General features: G+C 33.4%; 1 protein-coding gene across 4 annotated transcripts in view; it reads right to left on the minus strand.

The window, feature by feature from the left end:
* Positions 1–18,633, minus strand: part of AGPS (alkylglycerone phosphate synthase) — a 136,931-nt gene that overhangs the window by 89,521 nt on the left and 28,777 nt on the right. For all 4 annotated transcript variants that reach the window (XM_078327338.1, XM_002749278.7, XM_054257490.2 and 1 more), the window contains 6 exons: positions 14,179–14,269; positions 12,031–12,151; positions 11,862–11,936; positions 8,229–8,300; positions 6,833–6,912; positions 3,684–3,764 (listed from right to left, as the gene is read on the minus strand). In XM_078327338.1, the coding sequence (XP_078183464.1) occupies positions 3,684–3,764; positions 6,833–6,912; positions 8,229–8,300; positions 11,862–11,936; positions 12,031–12,151; positions 14,179–14,269 (520 nt within the window). The remainder of the gene's footprint in view (positions 1–3,683; positions 3,765–6,832; positions 6,913–8,228; positions 8,301–11,861; positions 11,937–12,030; positions 12,152–14,178; positions 14,270–18,633) is intronic.

An 18,633-nucleotide genomic window follows, 5' to 3' on the forward strand; every position in this document is an offset into this window, starting at 1 on the left:
CAGCCTGGGCAATATGGCAAAAAATTCCATCTCTACAAAAAAATATAAAAATTAGCCAGGCATGGTGGCACTTGCCTGTGGTCCCAGCTACTCAGGAAGCTGAGGTGGGAGAATTGCCTAAGCCCAGGGAGGTCAGGGCTGCAGTCAGCCATGATTGTGCCACTGTACTCCAGCTCAGGCAGCAGAGTGAGACCCTATTTCAAAAACAACAAAAAACAAACCTACAATGAGATACTACTATGCACCTACTAAAATGACTAAATTAAAAAGACTAACAATAATAAGTATTGGCAAGGCTATGGAGAAACTGGAACTCTTATATAGTGCTGGTGGGAATATAAAATGAAATAATTACTCTGGGAAAAAACTTCATAGTTTCTCAAAAAGGTAAATATATACCTACCATTCTGATCTATTCATTCCATTTCCAGTTACTTATGCAAAGGAAATGAAAGTGTATGTCTGTACAAAAACTTATACATGAATGTTCATAGCAGCTTTAATTGTAATAGCCCAAAACTAGAAATAATCCAAGTGTTAATGCATAAACAAAACAGTGAATGCATAAACAAAACAGTAGGATATCTATATAATGGAACACTACTGAGCAATAAAAAGAAATAAACTATTGATAAATGTAACAATATGGCTGAATTTCAAAATAATTATGTCTAGTGAGACAGACCCCCTCCCATACATACTGTAGGATTCTACTTTATTAAAATTTTAGGGATTTAAACAAATCTATGTGACAGAAAGCAAATCAGTGATTGCTGGGGGATCACGTAGGGGTTGTGGGTGGGAGACGGGAAGGATTATAAAGGAGCAAAAGGAAACTTTTAGTGTTGGTGGATATGTTAATTTTCTTGATTGTGATGATGGTTTCATAGCAATATTCATATGTCAAAACTTATCAAATTGTACATATTAATTAGATGACAATTATATCTCAAACTATTATAAAGCAATAAAAAAACAAAAATCTAAGACTTCAAAGATTGTTGCCCAAGCTGCCCAAGGAATTGAATTTCCATCTTCTGAAAAGAAGGCGGCCACAGAACAGACACATTTTAGAGGCAAGACTGCAAATTTTTCCTCTAAAAATTCAGTTTTTTAAATGCAGAGTTTGAAATGTCTGTAAATATGCAAGTGGATATATCAATTCAGGAAAGAAGTCTGGGATGATCATATACATTTGGGAGTCTATAGCACATAAAAAGAATATTTAAAGTCAGTTATGCTTGAATGAAGCAAATAGTGCTCAATAAAAATTAGTGGAATGAATCAATGTTCTAAGTAATTCATATTAACTTATTTCATCTTGACGAAAAACCCCATGAAGTAGAATTATGATCCCCACTTTATAGGTAAAGAAACTGAGGCATAAAAGTAAGTTGCCCAAGGTTACACAGCTAGGAGCTATATTTGAGGTTTGCAGTGAGAGCTAATAGCTATTAGAAACAAAGAAAGATAATGTGAAGTTATTAGTGATGCCGTCCCTAAGCAGAAAAAACATTAGAGTCAGACATCCTCAGATTATCAACTAATAAACTAAAGTGGCCAAAGATTTAATAAACCTAGAAAAAATTCTCTAAATCCATAACTGACACGTTAGCAGCTTCCATTAAATTTTATCATGTTAATATCAATGTGATTTACAACTTAAAGAGATTAAATTCTGTGCTACCCAACTACTGTATTTGTGTCATTTTAAGCCTGCAGAAAGAAAAGGCAGGATGTTTTAAACTGGTTACCTCAACTGAAGTAGAATCTAAAGAACACAGAAGTTTAATGAGGAAGAACTTTAACCAGGATCAAAATAGCTGTAGAAACTATATTATAGCCTACTGGAGGCAAAAAAGCAAGCTCTATATTGGCATTTAGGGAAATGAACTAGTAGATAAAATATCAGAAGTTCGTAGTCTGTGAAAATGTCATTTAAATTTCAAGGAAATATGTTCCTTGAATTTTAATTCTAACCTTAAAAAAAAAAAAAAAAAAAAGAAAACTTGGAAAGGTTAAAATACTACATCAAATGCTATAATAAAGATATAAAATTGGTGACATAAAAGGCCATTCTTTGTTATTAAAAAAAATGCTGTGCTGATAATACCTCATTCAAGTATAATGGAATATTGATACAGGATTTTTTAGAGATTTTTTGTTCATTAAATACTGTTATTCTGCCCACTGAAGTTCATTATAAACTATAATAATTGATAAATCTACTTATCTGACACAAAACCTTAACTTACTGAGGATCTTTAATATTGCCTTTAACAAATAAGTTCAATTTTAATACAGTTATCTGCATCTTACTGTATTAAATAAAAAATAAAGTTTAATAATTTTTTTTCAAAGCCTGTCATCTAGAAATGGTCAAGAGCAGACCAACATCAATCAACTTTTCAAGAAAGAAAGAGAAAAAATAAGATGAACAATCACATCACATCTCTTCCTATTAAAGGTTTGGGGAAGAAGAGTCTCTATAACCCAAACTGAACAAAGTATTCAGTATATCACTAACAAATTGAACTTTCTAATTTTTTGTTTACAAAAGCTGAGTTATAGTTACCCTGATTATGTTTGAGGAAGTTGAAGGAACCAATTTATTTGCACTATTACCTGCTTAGAATCTATGAAGAAAACCTAAAGTTTTCCAAAAATTAATTAGGATCCCAGAAAAAGTACTATAAAAACTTCAAGAATTTCACTAATTTATGAAATAAGTGGTTGTCAATGAAACTATGCACTGAAAAGTTCAATGAATACCAACATTTACCCACTGATGAAATTTATCACCAAGATCCTAGAATTTCATATTCAGATTGAACCATTTTGTTCCATTTCTACTACTTCAGGTCACTATCAACTCTTGCCTAAATGATTCTTGCAGTCTCTTAGTCGGCCCTTACATAGACCACCCATTTCACCACATAGCAGCCAGGCAATCTAAGTAAAAAAGTAAAGTTCAAACTTCCAATAGGTGCTTTAAAAGGCACTTTATGATTTGACTCTTCATGTTTTCCTGGCTTGATCCTGTACCACTACTGTACCCACTCACATCCAACATACAAATACCAAAAAGACATGTTCTCCCATACACATGCTAACTTCTGCCATATTCAGCTATCTGTAGTCCCTCAAAAGCAACAGTCACCCTGAGAAGCTCTGCATACGCTCCTTCCTCTGGATTGTTCTCCCCATCCCTATCTACATTTTTTGCTAACTCAGACTCGTCCTGAAGTCTCATTTTTAAATGCTATGTCCTTTGCCACTTACTCAGCATTAAAAAAAAGTGCCATGTTCTATGTAATACCTTTTTTGTCCAACTCATCCTCACATAGCCCGATTTGATGACCCATAATACCCTGCACTTAGCAACCACGTAGCAATTTTCACTCCCAATCATTAATTATTTATCTAATTTTCTGTCCTAATCTAAGCTACCTGAGGGTAGGAGACAATGCCTTATTCACTATCATGTCCTAGGAATCTAGCCCAATGCTTGACTCATAATAGAAACTAAACAAATTCATTGAGTGAATGAATGGATCATAAAAGGTATTTCATTTATAGAGGGCATACAGTTTTGAAAATATTCATTAAAGAAATAACATCCGAATTGATAACAGAATAAGTCAATTAAAAAAAAAATTAAATAAGAAAAAGAAATAACATACCCGTCTTTCCAACTCTTGTCCTGTTATGCCAGCCTCTACATGAGCTGTCAAATTGTTCTCATCAACCCAGAGAATTCGATTCTGTTGCAAAGGAAGAAAGAAACCTGATCTACATGAACTACTAATATTTTCTCAGGAAATATAACTTCCTAATTCACAGCAACAAGTGATAACATAGTGATTAGGCAAGAAGGGTTCCCCCTAACCACCCACACTGGAAACCAACTCCACTTATCCCTGACTATCCAACACGACAACATACAAAGGCAGTATATTATGCAGTCTTAAAACACAGACTTTCGTTATTCAGATGTTAATTTAAACTCCTTCTCTTACCTTAGGCAAATTATTTAACTGTCTAAGCTTATTGTTTCATCATTTGTAAAATGTAGACAGTAATAACACATAGTGTCAGCTACAAGAATTAAATGAGATACTCCATGTAAAAAAACCAGCATGTACAAGTCCTGGCATTGTGCAAATACTATCTGCACTATGTTAATATAGCAATCACTACCTAATTTAAGAATATCAGAATATGGCCATAATATTAGAAAAAAAAATCTGCAAAGACTTTTGAATATAGGAGATGGCATCCCTGCTTTATTTTCAATTCAAAACAGGGCCAGAGACCCCCATGTACAAAACAAAGCATATCCCTGCCTCAGGCCCAAAAGAAGGAACTAAATTTCATCTGGCTCAACTTACCAAATGTGTGACTGCCAATGAAAAATGTTATTTGGCATTCTTATTTCATCTAACTCATATACATATATGAATTTTCATGAATTACTTTCTACTATTGAGACAGACTTCTTTCCCCTTTCTGATGAGCAATTGGGTAACATACAAGATCCTCTTTTGGATCCCAGGGAAGTTTTCTTCCTACTTTCATATGCTCAATTTCATGGCAATAACTAATATAGATAAGTCCACTTAATAATAATTTAAAAAGAGCACAACAGACAATACAAAAATAGCAGTTGCTGCCTAAATTCCAAATCTGAACACAAATAACTGCACTCCTTAATTCATAAGGCTGTGAAAAACATTAAATAAGATGATGTATGTGAATGCATTTTTTGTTTTACGTTACATAAAACTCATTATAATTATACTCTCACTATAAGACAATAGTAATTTTTTTCCTTTATTATTATTATTATTATTTTTGAGACAGAGTCTTGCTCTGTCACCTAGGCTAGAGTGCAGTGGCGTAGTCTTGGCTCATTGCAACCTCTGCTTCCTGGGTTCAAGTAATTCTCCTGCCTCAACCACCTGAGTAGCTGGGATTATAGGCACGTGCCACAACGCCCAGCTAATTTTTGTATTTTTAGTAGGGATAGGTTTTCACCATGTTGGCCAGGGTGGTCTAGAACTCCCGGCCTCAGATAATCTACCTGTCTCAGCTTCCCAAAGTGCTGGGATTACAGGCATGAGCCACCATGCCCGACCAACAATAGTAACTTGAATAAAACTATGGTATAATCAGGCTTTTGGTCCTTTGGCAGCTAAATAAAATATAGTATTATTAAATTGCAGAATGAAAAGACAAAGAATGTATTAATCTGATGGTACCATATATATATGTCTTCTCCCACAACAGACTGGCTCTTGAGGCAATTACATACTCATTCTAAATATATACCTTGTAACTACCAAGAGTTCAAACATACCTTTTGGTAGAAAAAGGAAATTAGAAGAGTCAGAAAAAAACTTCATAGGCACTCACAGAAAAACCTAAAGAAAACATATAAGCTACCCTATTACATTCCATATATACTACCCAACCCATGTTAACCTTCCAGAATAAGCTATTCTTCAGCTATCTTCTGAGGAAATAAATTGCCTTTTCTTAAAATCTGGGATAAGGAGACAGGTTGATGGGGAACTGTGCAACAAAATAAGTGTTCGCCATCTGAACTTGATCAATGTTAGCCTCATTAAAAGTGGGACAATCAGCTATTACATACCTCTAGTGATGTTATGTGACTTTTTTTTAAAAGCACATTATCATCTATGAGGTGTTCCTGCTGTTAATAAAAAAAAAAAGGCAATGCCTGAATCTAACTAGAGTTATGTGGAACTTCGAATTTAGTGGACATACAGGGCTTGGACAAAGAGTTAAATGACAAGAAGCAGTAACAGACAAATTCAAAATATGACATTCTATACTATAAATAAATAAAATTTATTTATTTATATAAATTACTTTATTTATATATAACTTTATTTCTTTAAAAGTCTGGAACCTTCAAAAGAAAAAAAACAGATAGTAAGAGGAGGCTTTTACATAAAGTGAGACTTAAGAGCTACGATAGAAAGCTAATATGAGCCTTATCTGATCCCCATTTGAACAAATGATCTATAAAATAGACTTTTTTTATATTGAAAATTGAATGCAGACTAACTACTAAATAACATAAAGAATTACTTTTGATTTTGCCAGGAGTGATAATAATAAAGTAGTTATGTGAGAAATGTCCTTTTTAAAAGAGATTATACAGAAATATTTAGGTGTAAAGTAGCATTGTATTAGAATTTGCTCTAAAACTACTAGGATAAAAACAGAAATAAAGCAAGCATGACAAAATGTTAATAATTATTTAATCTAGAAAATGGATATACTATTCTCTCTACTTAGGTGTTTGAAAAAAAAATTCAAATTTGGTAAAATAGCATCAAGATATATACCTGAGGGTAAAAGTAAACCTACCTTTTGGAGAATTGAATGCAAGGGTAAAATGTAATGATGAAACCCATTTAAAACAAAATGGATATTAGATTCTTTTATTTTATTTCTATTTTTCGTCACCCAGGCTGGAGTAGAGTGGTGTGATCTTGGCTCATTCCAACCCTCACCTCCCAGGTTAAAGAGTCTCATATCTCAGCCTCAGAGTAGCTGGGATTACAGGCACACACCACCACACCCAGCTAATTTTTGTATTTTTCGTAGAGATGAGGTTTTGCTATGTTGGCCAGGCTGACCTCGAACTCCTGACCTCAAGTGATCTGTCCACCTCAGCCTCCCAAAGTGCTGGGATTACAAGTGTGAGCCACAGCGCCCAGGAGCTAGATTCTTTTTTAATGACAATTAAGGCAGAGCTGATAAAGACAATGTTTTAAATAAATCTCAAATTATTAAATACCATTTGTGAAGTATCCAAAGAAATAATTGTTCTTGTCTCATCTGCAGGACACATCAGGCCATATGAAACACTTGTTCCTCCTGCCAAAATAGAAAACAACAACTTTATGTTTAAATATTCTGTTTTTAGCTATATTTCTAGGGGAAATCCCTCATCTCAAGTATATAGATAGGCCCACTGGAAAAGTGATACCTATTACTACTTTGCAAAATACAATTTGCAAATGCTAACACACTAAAAACAAACTCACCTTTATTTTATGCTGTGTGCCAAATGGAGCAATATTACGAAACTGAAAGCAATGGGCTATGTCTCCATCCCTTGGACAGGCCACACTCAAGTAAAGCCCCTAGCAATTTGTGGAACTCCAAAAACATGATTAGAAAAGTTTTAAGCTGATAATTACTGTGGAGAGGTAGCTTAAAAGAAGAAAGACCCATCCTATACAACTAGAGACATCGTTACTTCCTTTCTACCACAATTACGAGATTCATTTATCGTTTTAATAGAAAAAAGCTTAAGATGTCTAGATTATGAGATATTTAAAAACAAATTTAGTGTTCTTTGGTGAAAAAGTGATTTTAATATAGAATAATACATAGAAGTACTTAAATACATGTTAACATTTATTGTCAAAGGAAAAATGCTTTCTTGATATCATTAAAGAATAATACAACGTTCTCTGTACTTAACCAGATCTAAATCACCATATATCAGAATAAATTCTTGACTGATCCTACCCTATGTTCTGTATGAAAGAAAACATGTGAAAGTTACCTTCCACAAGAAGTATAGGGACTATTAATCTGTAAGGTTCAGCTTAATTTTACAAAGTGAGATCACAAACTGTCAGTTAATAACATGATGCCTGTGATCAGTAACCACTATTTGCTTGCCAGGGTCATTTGGAATTAGAAAAATATTTCATAATAAATCGCACTGTAGTGCCTTTTTTACATGCGTTCACAAAAAGCATCAGATGAAGAGGGAATATGGAGCTTCTGGAATTGCTGGGAGTCTCATTACCATTCCTAGGCCAATCTCAAAGGTTTATATAGGACATATTTATATTTAGCTTTTGAAAAAGAAAATTCTCTCCATAAATAGACAGATTAAAAAGTAATTACTAAAGCAGAAACATTTTCTTATTCAGGCATTAAATCATAGCTTCAACTAGGACCCAAAGAGAGAAAAGCCATGAACGAAGGTATACCATGTCTCAAACAGTTTAAGGAATCCTACTTAGAACACAAATGAGCATCATAATTCAATTTTTGAGAATAACCACATCATAATTACAATGTTTGTTTTCAGTAGGGTGATGCAAATATTTAAAATACAAATATTTTAAATATAACAAATTTACATATTAAACTTTAAAAAGCACAATACCTACCACCAATTGGTATAATACAAAGGTTATATTTGCATGCTAGATTCACAATCTTAACTACATCATCATGGCATGCTGTTGAAAAAAAAGGAAAATAAATTAATTATAGAGGCATGAATAAAATCTGATAACCTTGCCAAATAAGAACCTGTCAAATTCTTTTTCTAAACTTTTCCTTCATTTATTACCTCATTAACACAATTAGTTAACTGAGTATTAAAACACTTTACCTTTTTAACTTTTCATTTTGAAATAATTTGACTTATAAAACAGTTGTAAAAATAGTACAAAAATTTTCCTTCATCTTACATCCCCAAATATTAACATCTTAAATAGCTACAGTCCAATTATCAAAACTAAGCAATCAACACTGATATAATACAATAAAGTAATCTACAGGCCTTATTCAAATACTTCCAATTGTCCCCCTAATGTCTTCTTTTCTGGACCAGAATCAAACCAAAGATCATAACCTACATTTAGTTGCCTTGTGTCCTCTTTAAAAATAGTCATCATGACCATGACGGTTTTGAAGAACAACGGTCAATTATTTCACAGAATATCCCTCAATTTGGGTTTGTAGATGTTTCCTCATAATTAAGTTCAGGTTATATATTTTGGGAGTAATTCCACAGAAGTGATGTTGTATCTTTCTCAGTGCATTACATCTAGAGGCACATGATATTTTCATGTCTCATTTCCAGTAATGTTAACTTATAAATGCATCATTTGGTTAGACTGTGTCACTAGGTTTCTCCACTATAACGATACTGTGTTTCTTGTTGAAATTAATAGATATTAATTGTTCAAATTAATACCTTATTGAAATTTCTTCAAATTGAAATGGTTCAAATTTCTTGTTGAAATTAGTAGGTATTAATTTAAACAATTCTGGAATTGTTGGGAGTCTCATTACCATTCCTATGCCAATCTCAAAAGGTTTATATAGGGCATATTCATATTTAGCTTTTGAAAAAGAAAATTCTCTCCAATAAATATACAGGTTAAAAAGTAATTCCTAAAGCAGAATTAATAGGTATTCTTTTTCAAAAGCTATTGTTTAAATTAATTAAATTAATGTCTAGTAATTTCAACAATAAACACAGTATCCTTATAGTGGGAAAACTTGGTGACACGGTATTTACCTATCTTAGACTACATAAAATACCATGTTTCTCATCATACTTTCACCTACCAATTTTAGCACCATTGATGATTTATTGTTTAAACAAATGTTTACAATATTGTACAAAATAAACTGCATACAAATTCCTTTCCTTTGTACAGAGCTAAAGCGTTCTCTTTATCCTTGTAAAAATTGTATAAGTAACAAAAACCTGACTGGAAGATTTTAAATGCCAAGCAAGAGGTGCTAAGACTCAACCTGACTGACAACAAAACATTAGTGCAGGTTCTTAAGGAGGGGAACAAGATGGCAGAGAGATTGTTTCAGAAGAATCAATCTCCTGATAGAGAGATGGCAAGGAGGAATGAGACGGGAGACAAGAAAACTATGCAAAACTCCAGTATTAGCTGCTATGAGCCTAGGGACTTAGTAGGAAATAAGAATGCTGAGGAAAGCAAATGAATATCCATTTATAAAAGAAAAAATACTGTTCCATAAAAGTTACAATTATCTTGTCTAAGCTTTGTGTAAAGCTAAGAAAACATGTCATTTGTATCATTCCAATTTTTAATAAACATCTATTTTCAAGCATTTGTATTAAGCTTATAAAGCTTGCTATCTGTGGTAAATTTACTAAATAGAATACTCATTAATTAATAATTCATAAAACACCCAAAGATGTCTATTAAAAAATCTTCACCAAGGCAAAATTACCTTCTAGGAATGTCATCTAATCAAAAACCTTCCTTAACTATGTTATCTGAAACTGCACCACCATCCTTGTTCACACTACACTCTTAGATGCTTTTCTTTTCTTTACAGCACTAAACACTATCCAGTGTTACATATTTACTTGTGGATTATCTGTTTCCACTCAGTAAACTGTATGGCACTTAAGAACAGGGATTTTTGTTTTATTCACTGCCTGTCCTCAAGTACCTAGCCTGTATTTTCAGAGTTCTGAAGTTCTGGTATTTAAGCCATTGAAAATAACGCATAAATACTAAATTTAGTAAGTGAAGTAATGCCCTTACTCTTAAACAAGCTCTAAGCATCCTAAGCAATACATAGAATTTTGATTCAGATCAAAGCCAGACTTAAAGACAACTACAATAGATTTCCTAGTTTTATATATATATACTGCAAGATGAGACAGCCACATCTACTCTATGAAATACCACATTGCCTCAAATTTCTTCATTGTCTCAAAACTCGCCCTTCTGCAAAGAAAAACTTGAATTTCATCACCAGTAGGAAATTTATATTAAAGTTAAATAAAGACTTCAGTGACTTAATAACTTGTTAGGAAACTATTTCCAAACAGTCATTATACTAGAATATTCAACAGAATAAAATTATAAACTTGATTCAGCCAGGAATACACCATTCATACCAATTCCTTAAGTATGGAAGAAGTTGGCAAAAGGATTATTGAATTAATCTCCCAAGTGTGTATGGCAGGCTTAAAGAAGCAAGAAACATGAGGCATGAAAACCCTTACAGTTTCACAAAAACCTAGATATACACTGAAAAGGAACTGACTTGGAAATTGGGATGAAAAAAAGTGGAAGAGCAAAGGTGCTAGGGAATGAGTAAAATGGGGAAGATTTCACAAAGCAAAGAAACTTTTGGGAAATATTGACTGTTTACTACATCTGGGTTTTTGAGAATATTTGGATTTCTTAAAGCAAAAGATACTTCCACTATGCTATTCTGTTTTTGTTTTTGTTTAAGAGATGAGGGACTCACTAGTACAGGCTAGACTCGAACTCTGGGCAAGTGATCCACCTGCATCGTTATTCTGAGTAACAGGGACTATAGGCATGCAGCACCAAGCCTAGCTCTTTCAGTATTTTAATATTGAAAGACATGAAGAAAATATCTAGAAGGTACATGTGAAAGTTCTTATCAAGATAAATCAAAGGATGATCTATTAGGTTTCTTGTGGGAAGTAAAAATTGATAAATTTTGCTTTCACGTTTTCCAGTAACAAATGGAATAAACCTTTAAATCTTGGTAGAGAAGTTACCTCAAGCTACTAAAAAAACAAGCAGGCAAAACAAAAATATTTCTTCTATTGGAGAATATCTTTTCCTCAGGAACAGTTGAATTTCTAAACTAAACTAACAGAGACAAAAGACTTATTTCGTAAATATTCCAAATGCACAGAAGAACATACAAGTATCAGGAAAGTAGTTTCATCTCTGCTACCTATGCTCTTGGATTTACCTCCTGTGTATCTCCCCTGCCTCTTGCCTCCATATTGAAGTATAATTTTTCCCTAAGATAGTCCCTCCAAAGTAGAAGGATCTCATTTAAGAACTGAGAGTCCATGAATAAGTCAATTTATTAAAAAATAGAATATACACTCTGAAAAGGAAGATGTGAAAAGAAAAATAATCAAAAATCAATTTTTTACAACTCATATGCCAAAAGTACATATTTCCAATACTAAATTTACTTAAAATTTAGCAATACTAAATTAATGATACAAAGAAGGGAAAACTTACTTGGCCATAAAACTATATCAGGAATTCGTTCAAACATTCCTTCCCTGAGCAAAAATATCTCATGAAGACAATGACCTGTTTTGTGGTTTTAAAAAGAAAAACACAAAAACATCTTAAATTATAGAAAATTTTTGTTAAAAATAAATAGGGCTAACATAAAGCAACTTACCATGAGCTCTAAATACTCGATCATCTGCCTCTTGTGAATATGAAATGTTAGTTCCTTTAAGGTCATGAAGAAAATCTTCATTTACAACAGAAGGAGGTGTATCACTAGGATTTAAGGATGCCTAGAAAATAAAATTGGTTTCTTTGACTTATTTTTAGAAAAATGAATTTTGGGTACTTCTGTTAGAGAGAATGACTACAAAATGTAGACTTCTTTAAAACATTCCTAAGGTAAGGCTGAAGCATAGGAAAATACTAAATAGCATACACAGAAATCAGCTTTATGAGAGTAACAAATTACAAATTCTCTGGCTAATCACATTCATTTCTAAAGATTGCACTCAATAGGGAAGATAGCAAAGTATCAAATATTCCATTTCAAATTATGGAGACTAGGAGAAAGTTACTTGACTTTTGCACTATCTACACTTACACCTGTCAATAAAATTTAGCATTTCTTATTCTTCAATTGCACTTTTAAAATGATGAACAGAAAGCCTCAAAATAAGTAATAAATCCATTTTTATAGAGCTGCTTTAAAACTTACAACATAATTATAAACTTGATATTCAATTTCACCTAACAGGTAACTTGAAAACTAATCTTCAACTTCAAAGTTAAAACTATGAGATATTGGGCATATCACCCAACTTCTGTGAGCCTTGGCTTCTTTGTCTTTTAAATGAGGTTATTACCACCAAATGTATAGGGCTATTATAAGGAAGGCAGGTTAAATGTGATAATTTTTTTTGAAAAGCACCTACTAGCATGCCTAGAATATAGGAAGAGGTCTATAAATGGCTGGCCAAGTAAAATCTGCTATTGGGGGAGGGGTGCAGTGGGGAAGCTATCACACAGTACTTGGAAAAAAGGAAGTATAAGAATATACAAAGAAAAAATATAATACTTCCATATTCTCTTAATATCTTATTAAGGTACTACATAATAAATACTTATTGAGTGCCTGCCATAAACTAGACACACTTCAAGGCCTTAGAGTGAGTTAAACAGAAAAAAATATTTTGACCTCATGAAATTTATCCCATAGGAGAAGGAGATAACTAAAAGAACTCCAACAAAACATATTAAAGTTTTAAGTCATTTAGAATTGAAAAGTACTCAAAAACTGGTGAAATTTCTAATGCATGGGGATTGTCAAAAACAAACAATTGCAAATAGTTGAGAGAGAGAGAGCATTTAAGAGATAAAAAAAGAGACCTCTAGGAAAGGTAAAAAGATGGCCAGGGAGGGGTAAAATTAGTTGTTCAGGCTAACTTATTAACTAAAATAAAACAACTGTAAATGTTAAAATAAACCCAGCAAGTACTCACTGAATACCTATACCACTTAATAACATGTTGTATATAGTGGAGAATATTGTATAGCCCCTGTACTTAGAGAACTTATATCCAGTTACAGAGACATGCAGAATACTATGCTACAGCAAAATAACACAACAAAAATAAAGAAATAAAAACACAACAAAAATAAATATATAATATATAATAATACACAATAATTAAATAATTAAAACACAACAAAAATAAAGAAATGCTAAATATTTCATTAGTTTCATAGACATACACTTTAAAGTTTCCTAATTCCACTTTCAGAAAAGTGAAACTATATGAACAAACTAAAATCCTCAATTGCTTGTATCTTAATTTTTACTTTTTATAATTCTTCAAATATTTTTAAAGTCCTAGTATTAAATGTGACTTATTTTTATTCTAAATTATTCTCTATTAACCCTAGATTACAGTCAGCCTATTAAATAATCTAAAAATAACAGCAACTTATATTTCTGTAACAAAACACTCTTAAGAAAGTAAACAATTTGCACTTTACTACTACCTTGTGAGAGGCAAACTAGTTATTATTCCCAATTCTAAAAATAACCAAGGCTCAGAGAGTATACAAAGTGTGCCAGATAAATCTCAGATAAATTCTGAGACAAGGGTCTAGATCTGTGACACTGAATAACTGCCCCTAACAACCTAATAAAGCCAATATAATTAATAGGCTTTATAACCAAAAAAAACCATGACAGTTGCATTAAATCCAATATAACAAATTACAAAAATAAATCAAATTAATTTGGGTTTTAAAAACACAGTTAAATGTGTTAGTAATAATTTTATTTACTTACTTTAGAGGTAGTTTTATGCTCCACATTTACTCCAAGGGTATTTTGGATCCATTCTTTAAAAGTTGGTAAACCCATGCCACTAAGAGGGTACCTAAGGTACAAAGAAAGTAAAAATATTAGAGCAAAGTATCTTAATTTACATTTAAAGCTTAAATTCTGTTTCTAGTTATGGTCAAGCAGATCTTATCAAACCAACCCTTTCACATGTTTTGTTCACATAAACTTTGAACAAAAACAAAACAAACAAAACCCGGCTATCTGAAGGCAGACCAAGAGCAGTCAAAAGAGGGGAGAAGAGTGATACTTGAAAAAAGGAAAAAATACTATATAAGTTCATAGGTTCCCAGTTTTGTTTTGTTTTTTACATAAGTTTTGCCCTTGTGGCAGGCCCTCGCTGGTGCCTCAAAAGATAACAAAAATGTTGAAAATTTACAGTCTTCCTGGCTTAAGGAACCAGAGTACAGTGTTTGGGGTAAATGCTGCATCTGGAAAGCATACCAGGAAATCACAGAAAGAACAGAGTCAGAGAGGAACCTACGTATCAGCTCTCTCCAAATACCTGGCTGACTCTGAATGACATGTATAGAATATATGTTGGAATTTTCTAGGCAGCCCAGTTAAGCTTAAAAAAACTAAACAGACAATTCAGCTGCTTACCACCAGGGGACAGAATTTAGAATTTGAGATCAATCAAGTTAATTGCTTACAGGCTTCTTCAGAAGAATATAACAGAATCCAGATTTCCTATATCATATCATGTACAATGTCCAAAATACATTTCCAATATTACTAGACAAGAACTAACTGCTAAGTATGACTCATAATTAAGAAAAATGACAATTAATGATGACTGACCCCAAAATGACCCAAGATACTGGAAGTAGTACAGAGTTTTAAAGCAGCTATTGTAAGTATGCCAATGGACAAAATGAAGTGTGCTCCCAGTGAATATTAAAAAAAAAATCTTAGCAGAGAAATAAAAAACTGTATTAAAAAAAGAACACAATAGAAATTCTATAACTGAAACTCTGAGACATTCTATTGGCATCTCATCACAAATTTAATGTAAATTTTACTGAGTACTTATGAGACTGAGCATCTATTCATATATATATTGTCCATTTGGATATCCTCTGTTTTGAAAGCCAGTTCAAATCTTTTGCTCATTTTGCTCCTGGATTATTGTTTTCTCAATGACATGTAAGAATTCTTTACATATTTATAAAATAAAAGATATATATATTAGACATTTTCTCTTACTCTGTGATTTATCCTTTCCCTCTCTTAAAAAGGAGTCCTATAGTTTGGATACCAGACCCTCCAGACCTCAGCTGAAATTTGATCCCCTAGTGGGAGGCATTTGGGTCATGTAGGTAGATCTTTATGAATAGATTAATGCCCTGGGAGGAGGGGAAGAAGTATGAGTGAGTTCTAGTTCCCACAAGAACTGTTTGTTTTAAAAGAGCCTACACACTCTCTCTCTCTTGCTTCCACTCTACACCTCCCTACACACTCTCTCTCTCTTGCTTCCACTCTAACCATATGATCTCAGCACATAACAGCTCTCCTTCTCCTTCTGCATGAGTCGAAGCAGCTTGAGGTCCTCACCAGAAGCAGACCCTGATGCCATGCTTCTTGCATAGCCTGTAGAACCATCAGCCAAATGAACCTCTATTCTTTATTAATTACCCAGTCTCAGGTATTCCCATAAAATAAAAAGGTGACCACCTTCAAGATAATTGAAACTACAGATACATAGTTAGTGTTACTATCATGTATAAAATTTGAAACTACCTTCTATCACTAAAATTAAGTCTTTATATATAAAATAAGTCTTTATATCTGAATGCACAATATTTTGGACCTTGAAGAAATATCTTGTTTGGTAGAACTCTGAACTGAAGACTTTGCTTCACTATTTATAATTCCAGGATTTATGATTTTGCTTCATTATCTACAATTCCAGCAAAAAAACTTAACTCAAAAAAATTCCATGTTTCAAATGTAAGCTTTTAAATTTAACTTTTTCTTGCATCTAATGTCTCAGTATTTACAAAACAATAAAGAAAGCCTGATGTATAATCATAAAACCTAGCATACTGCCAAGGGTTCCAAAAAGTCCCATATAAAATATTACAAAGTAAAACTGGAAATGTTGGAGTCAAAAAAGTAAATGATGAAAAAGAAACATAAGAAAAGTTAAAGGAGTCAGTTATTTAATCTAAGAAACAGCTGTAGAATGACTTGACTATTACAGTAAAATCATTTGGATTTATTCAACACTCATAAGACTGTAGCTAGCATTGCAGAATACATGGAATTGGTATTATGACTCCTATTCTTAAGAAGCAAACAACCTAGCTTAGTCAAAGCTGCAGCAACATTTAATTTGTGGGATGAACACATGGGCAGAGAACATGAAACTCTAACCAGAGATGTGATAAAGGGAAAGCTAAGCACCTATACCAATTGTTGAATCACAGTGACTACTGAATGGATCTTTCCCTTTTCCATGACTGAAGATTAGTGTGAGAACATTAAATGGCTTTTGTTGTAAAATATAAGGTGAGATCAATTTATCACTTTCCCACAGGGCTGAAATAGACTATACTGTAGAAGATACAGAACCAGAACAAGTTTCTAAGGCCAATGAAATCATTCTACATGGAAAGAAAAAATTCGGTGGACAAAAGTTACCCAAAAGGAAAGTGCACATCAGGACTGACAATGACTAAAGAAAAAGTGACTCTCACTGTGGGGCAGCACATAAGAAGCAACAAAAATATTAGTATATACAATCATCTAGCCTCAGGGTGAGTTCCCCAATTGCTAAGCAATTTAACAGCCTTTTCATATCAGATAAAGCTTCAATAAAAAATTATGCCACCAAAAAGACAAATTCAAACAAATTCTTCATTTATATATTAACTTGTGATTTGTAAGTACCAAATTAATGTATAATACCCATAGTCAAAAATAATGACACTTTTCAAAAAATTTTAGGTTATAGAAATCTAGAGGGACTGAGATGGCTGATTAGAAGCAGCTATGGTCCACAGCTCTCATGGAGCAGAATGAAAATGGCAAGTGAATTCAGCACCTTCAACTGAAATATCCACGTTCTCACATTGGGACTGTCTAGGCAGACAGCCTGACCCATGGAGAACAGGGAAAAGCAGGGTAGAGGCGATGGTCCAACTGGGAGAGCACAGAGCCAAAGGACCCCAATCCCAGGCCAAGGGGAGCAGTGAGAGATTGTATGACCCCACTCAGGAAACCACACTTCTCATATAGATGTTTGTAACCTGTGGATCAGGAGATGTTCTCAAGACCCCAAACCACCATGGTACACATTTACCTATGTAACAAACCTGCCCATCCTGGACATGTACCCGAGAACCTAAAAGTTGAAGGAAAAAAGAAATCTATAGAATGAGCTTCAGATTATTGCCTTATGCTGCTTAAACCCAGGAGAACTCAATTCATCCATACTTAGAAGGAATAAGAGTGGTAAGTTATAAATCTAGGGATTTATAACCTGATAAATTAGAAATCTGTACAGAAGATAGACTGTTTGGAAAAAAAACTTTAGACTCTTTCCCCTAACATAGGAGAAACGCTGTTATTCTATAATAGCTTCTAATAATTGCTTACAACTTAATGCCTGGGTTTGAAATCTCAGTCACCCTCCCCCAAAATATATATAATCAACTGCATTTGTGTATAAAAATCTACCTTTTGAATGTTCTTTGGATCAGAAATAGGAGAACCCCACACTTCATCAATTTTCACTGAGATTCACTCTTAGTTTCTGGCACCTAGAATTTCCCTTTCTTTCTTTCCAGGTCTGTTATATTTCTTTCTTCTGATATTTTATCCATCTTTTCTATGTGGTTACAAAAGGCAAGGGGCCTGAATTTGTTCAGTCCACCTCACTCGCAGAATAAAATCTCTATAAAAAATTTCAAAAATTGTCCTTATCATCTAATATTATTAACAAGTAAGAGTGAACTGGCCAGGCACGGTAGCTCACGCCCATAATCCCAGCACTTTGGGAGGCCGAGACGGGTGGATCACAAGGTCAGGAGTTCAAGAGCAGCCTGGGCAAGATGGTGAAACTATGTCTCTACTAAAAATACAAAAATTAGCCATGCGTGGTGGCGGGTGCCTGTAATTCAGGCTACTTGGGAGGCTGAAGCAGAGAACTGCTTGAACCTGGGAAGTGGAGGTTGCAGTGAGCCAAGATCACACCACTGCACTCCAGCCTGGGCAACAGAGTGAGACTCTGTCTCAAATGAATGAATGAATGAATGAGAATTAATACTGTTCAGCCAAACAATGTTTTCTTGTACTCAGCCTTTGCAGTCAAATATTCCATTTCTCTTTCAGGAATATCACAGTCTTCTTATGCTTCTGCCCCTTGCCTTTCTCAGTAACAATAGGAATTTTTGACAC

The sequence above is a fragment of the Callithrix jacchus genome, chromosome 6 (genome assembly GCF_049354715.1).
Source record: "Callithrix jacchus isolate 240 chromosome 6, calJac240_pri, whole genome shotgun sequence".
In the NCBI taxonomy this organism is placed as follows: domain Eukaryota; kingdom Metazoa; phylum Chordata; class Mammalia; order Primates; family Cebidae; genus Callithrix; species Callithrix jacchus.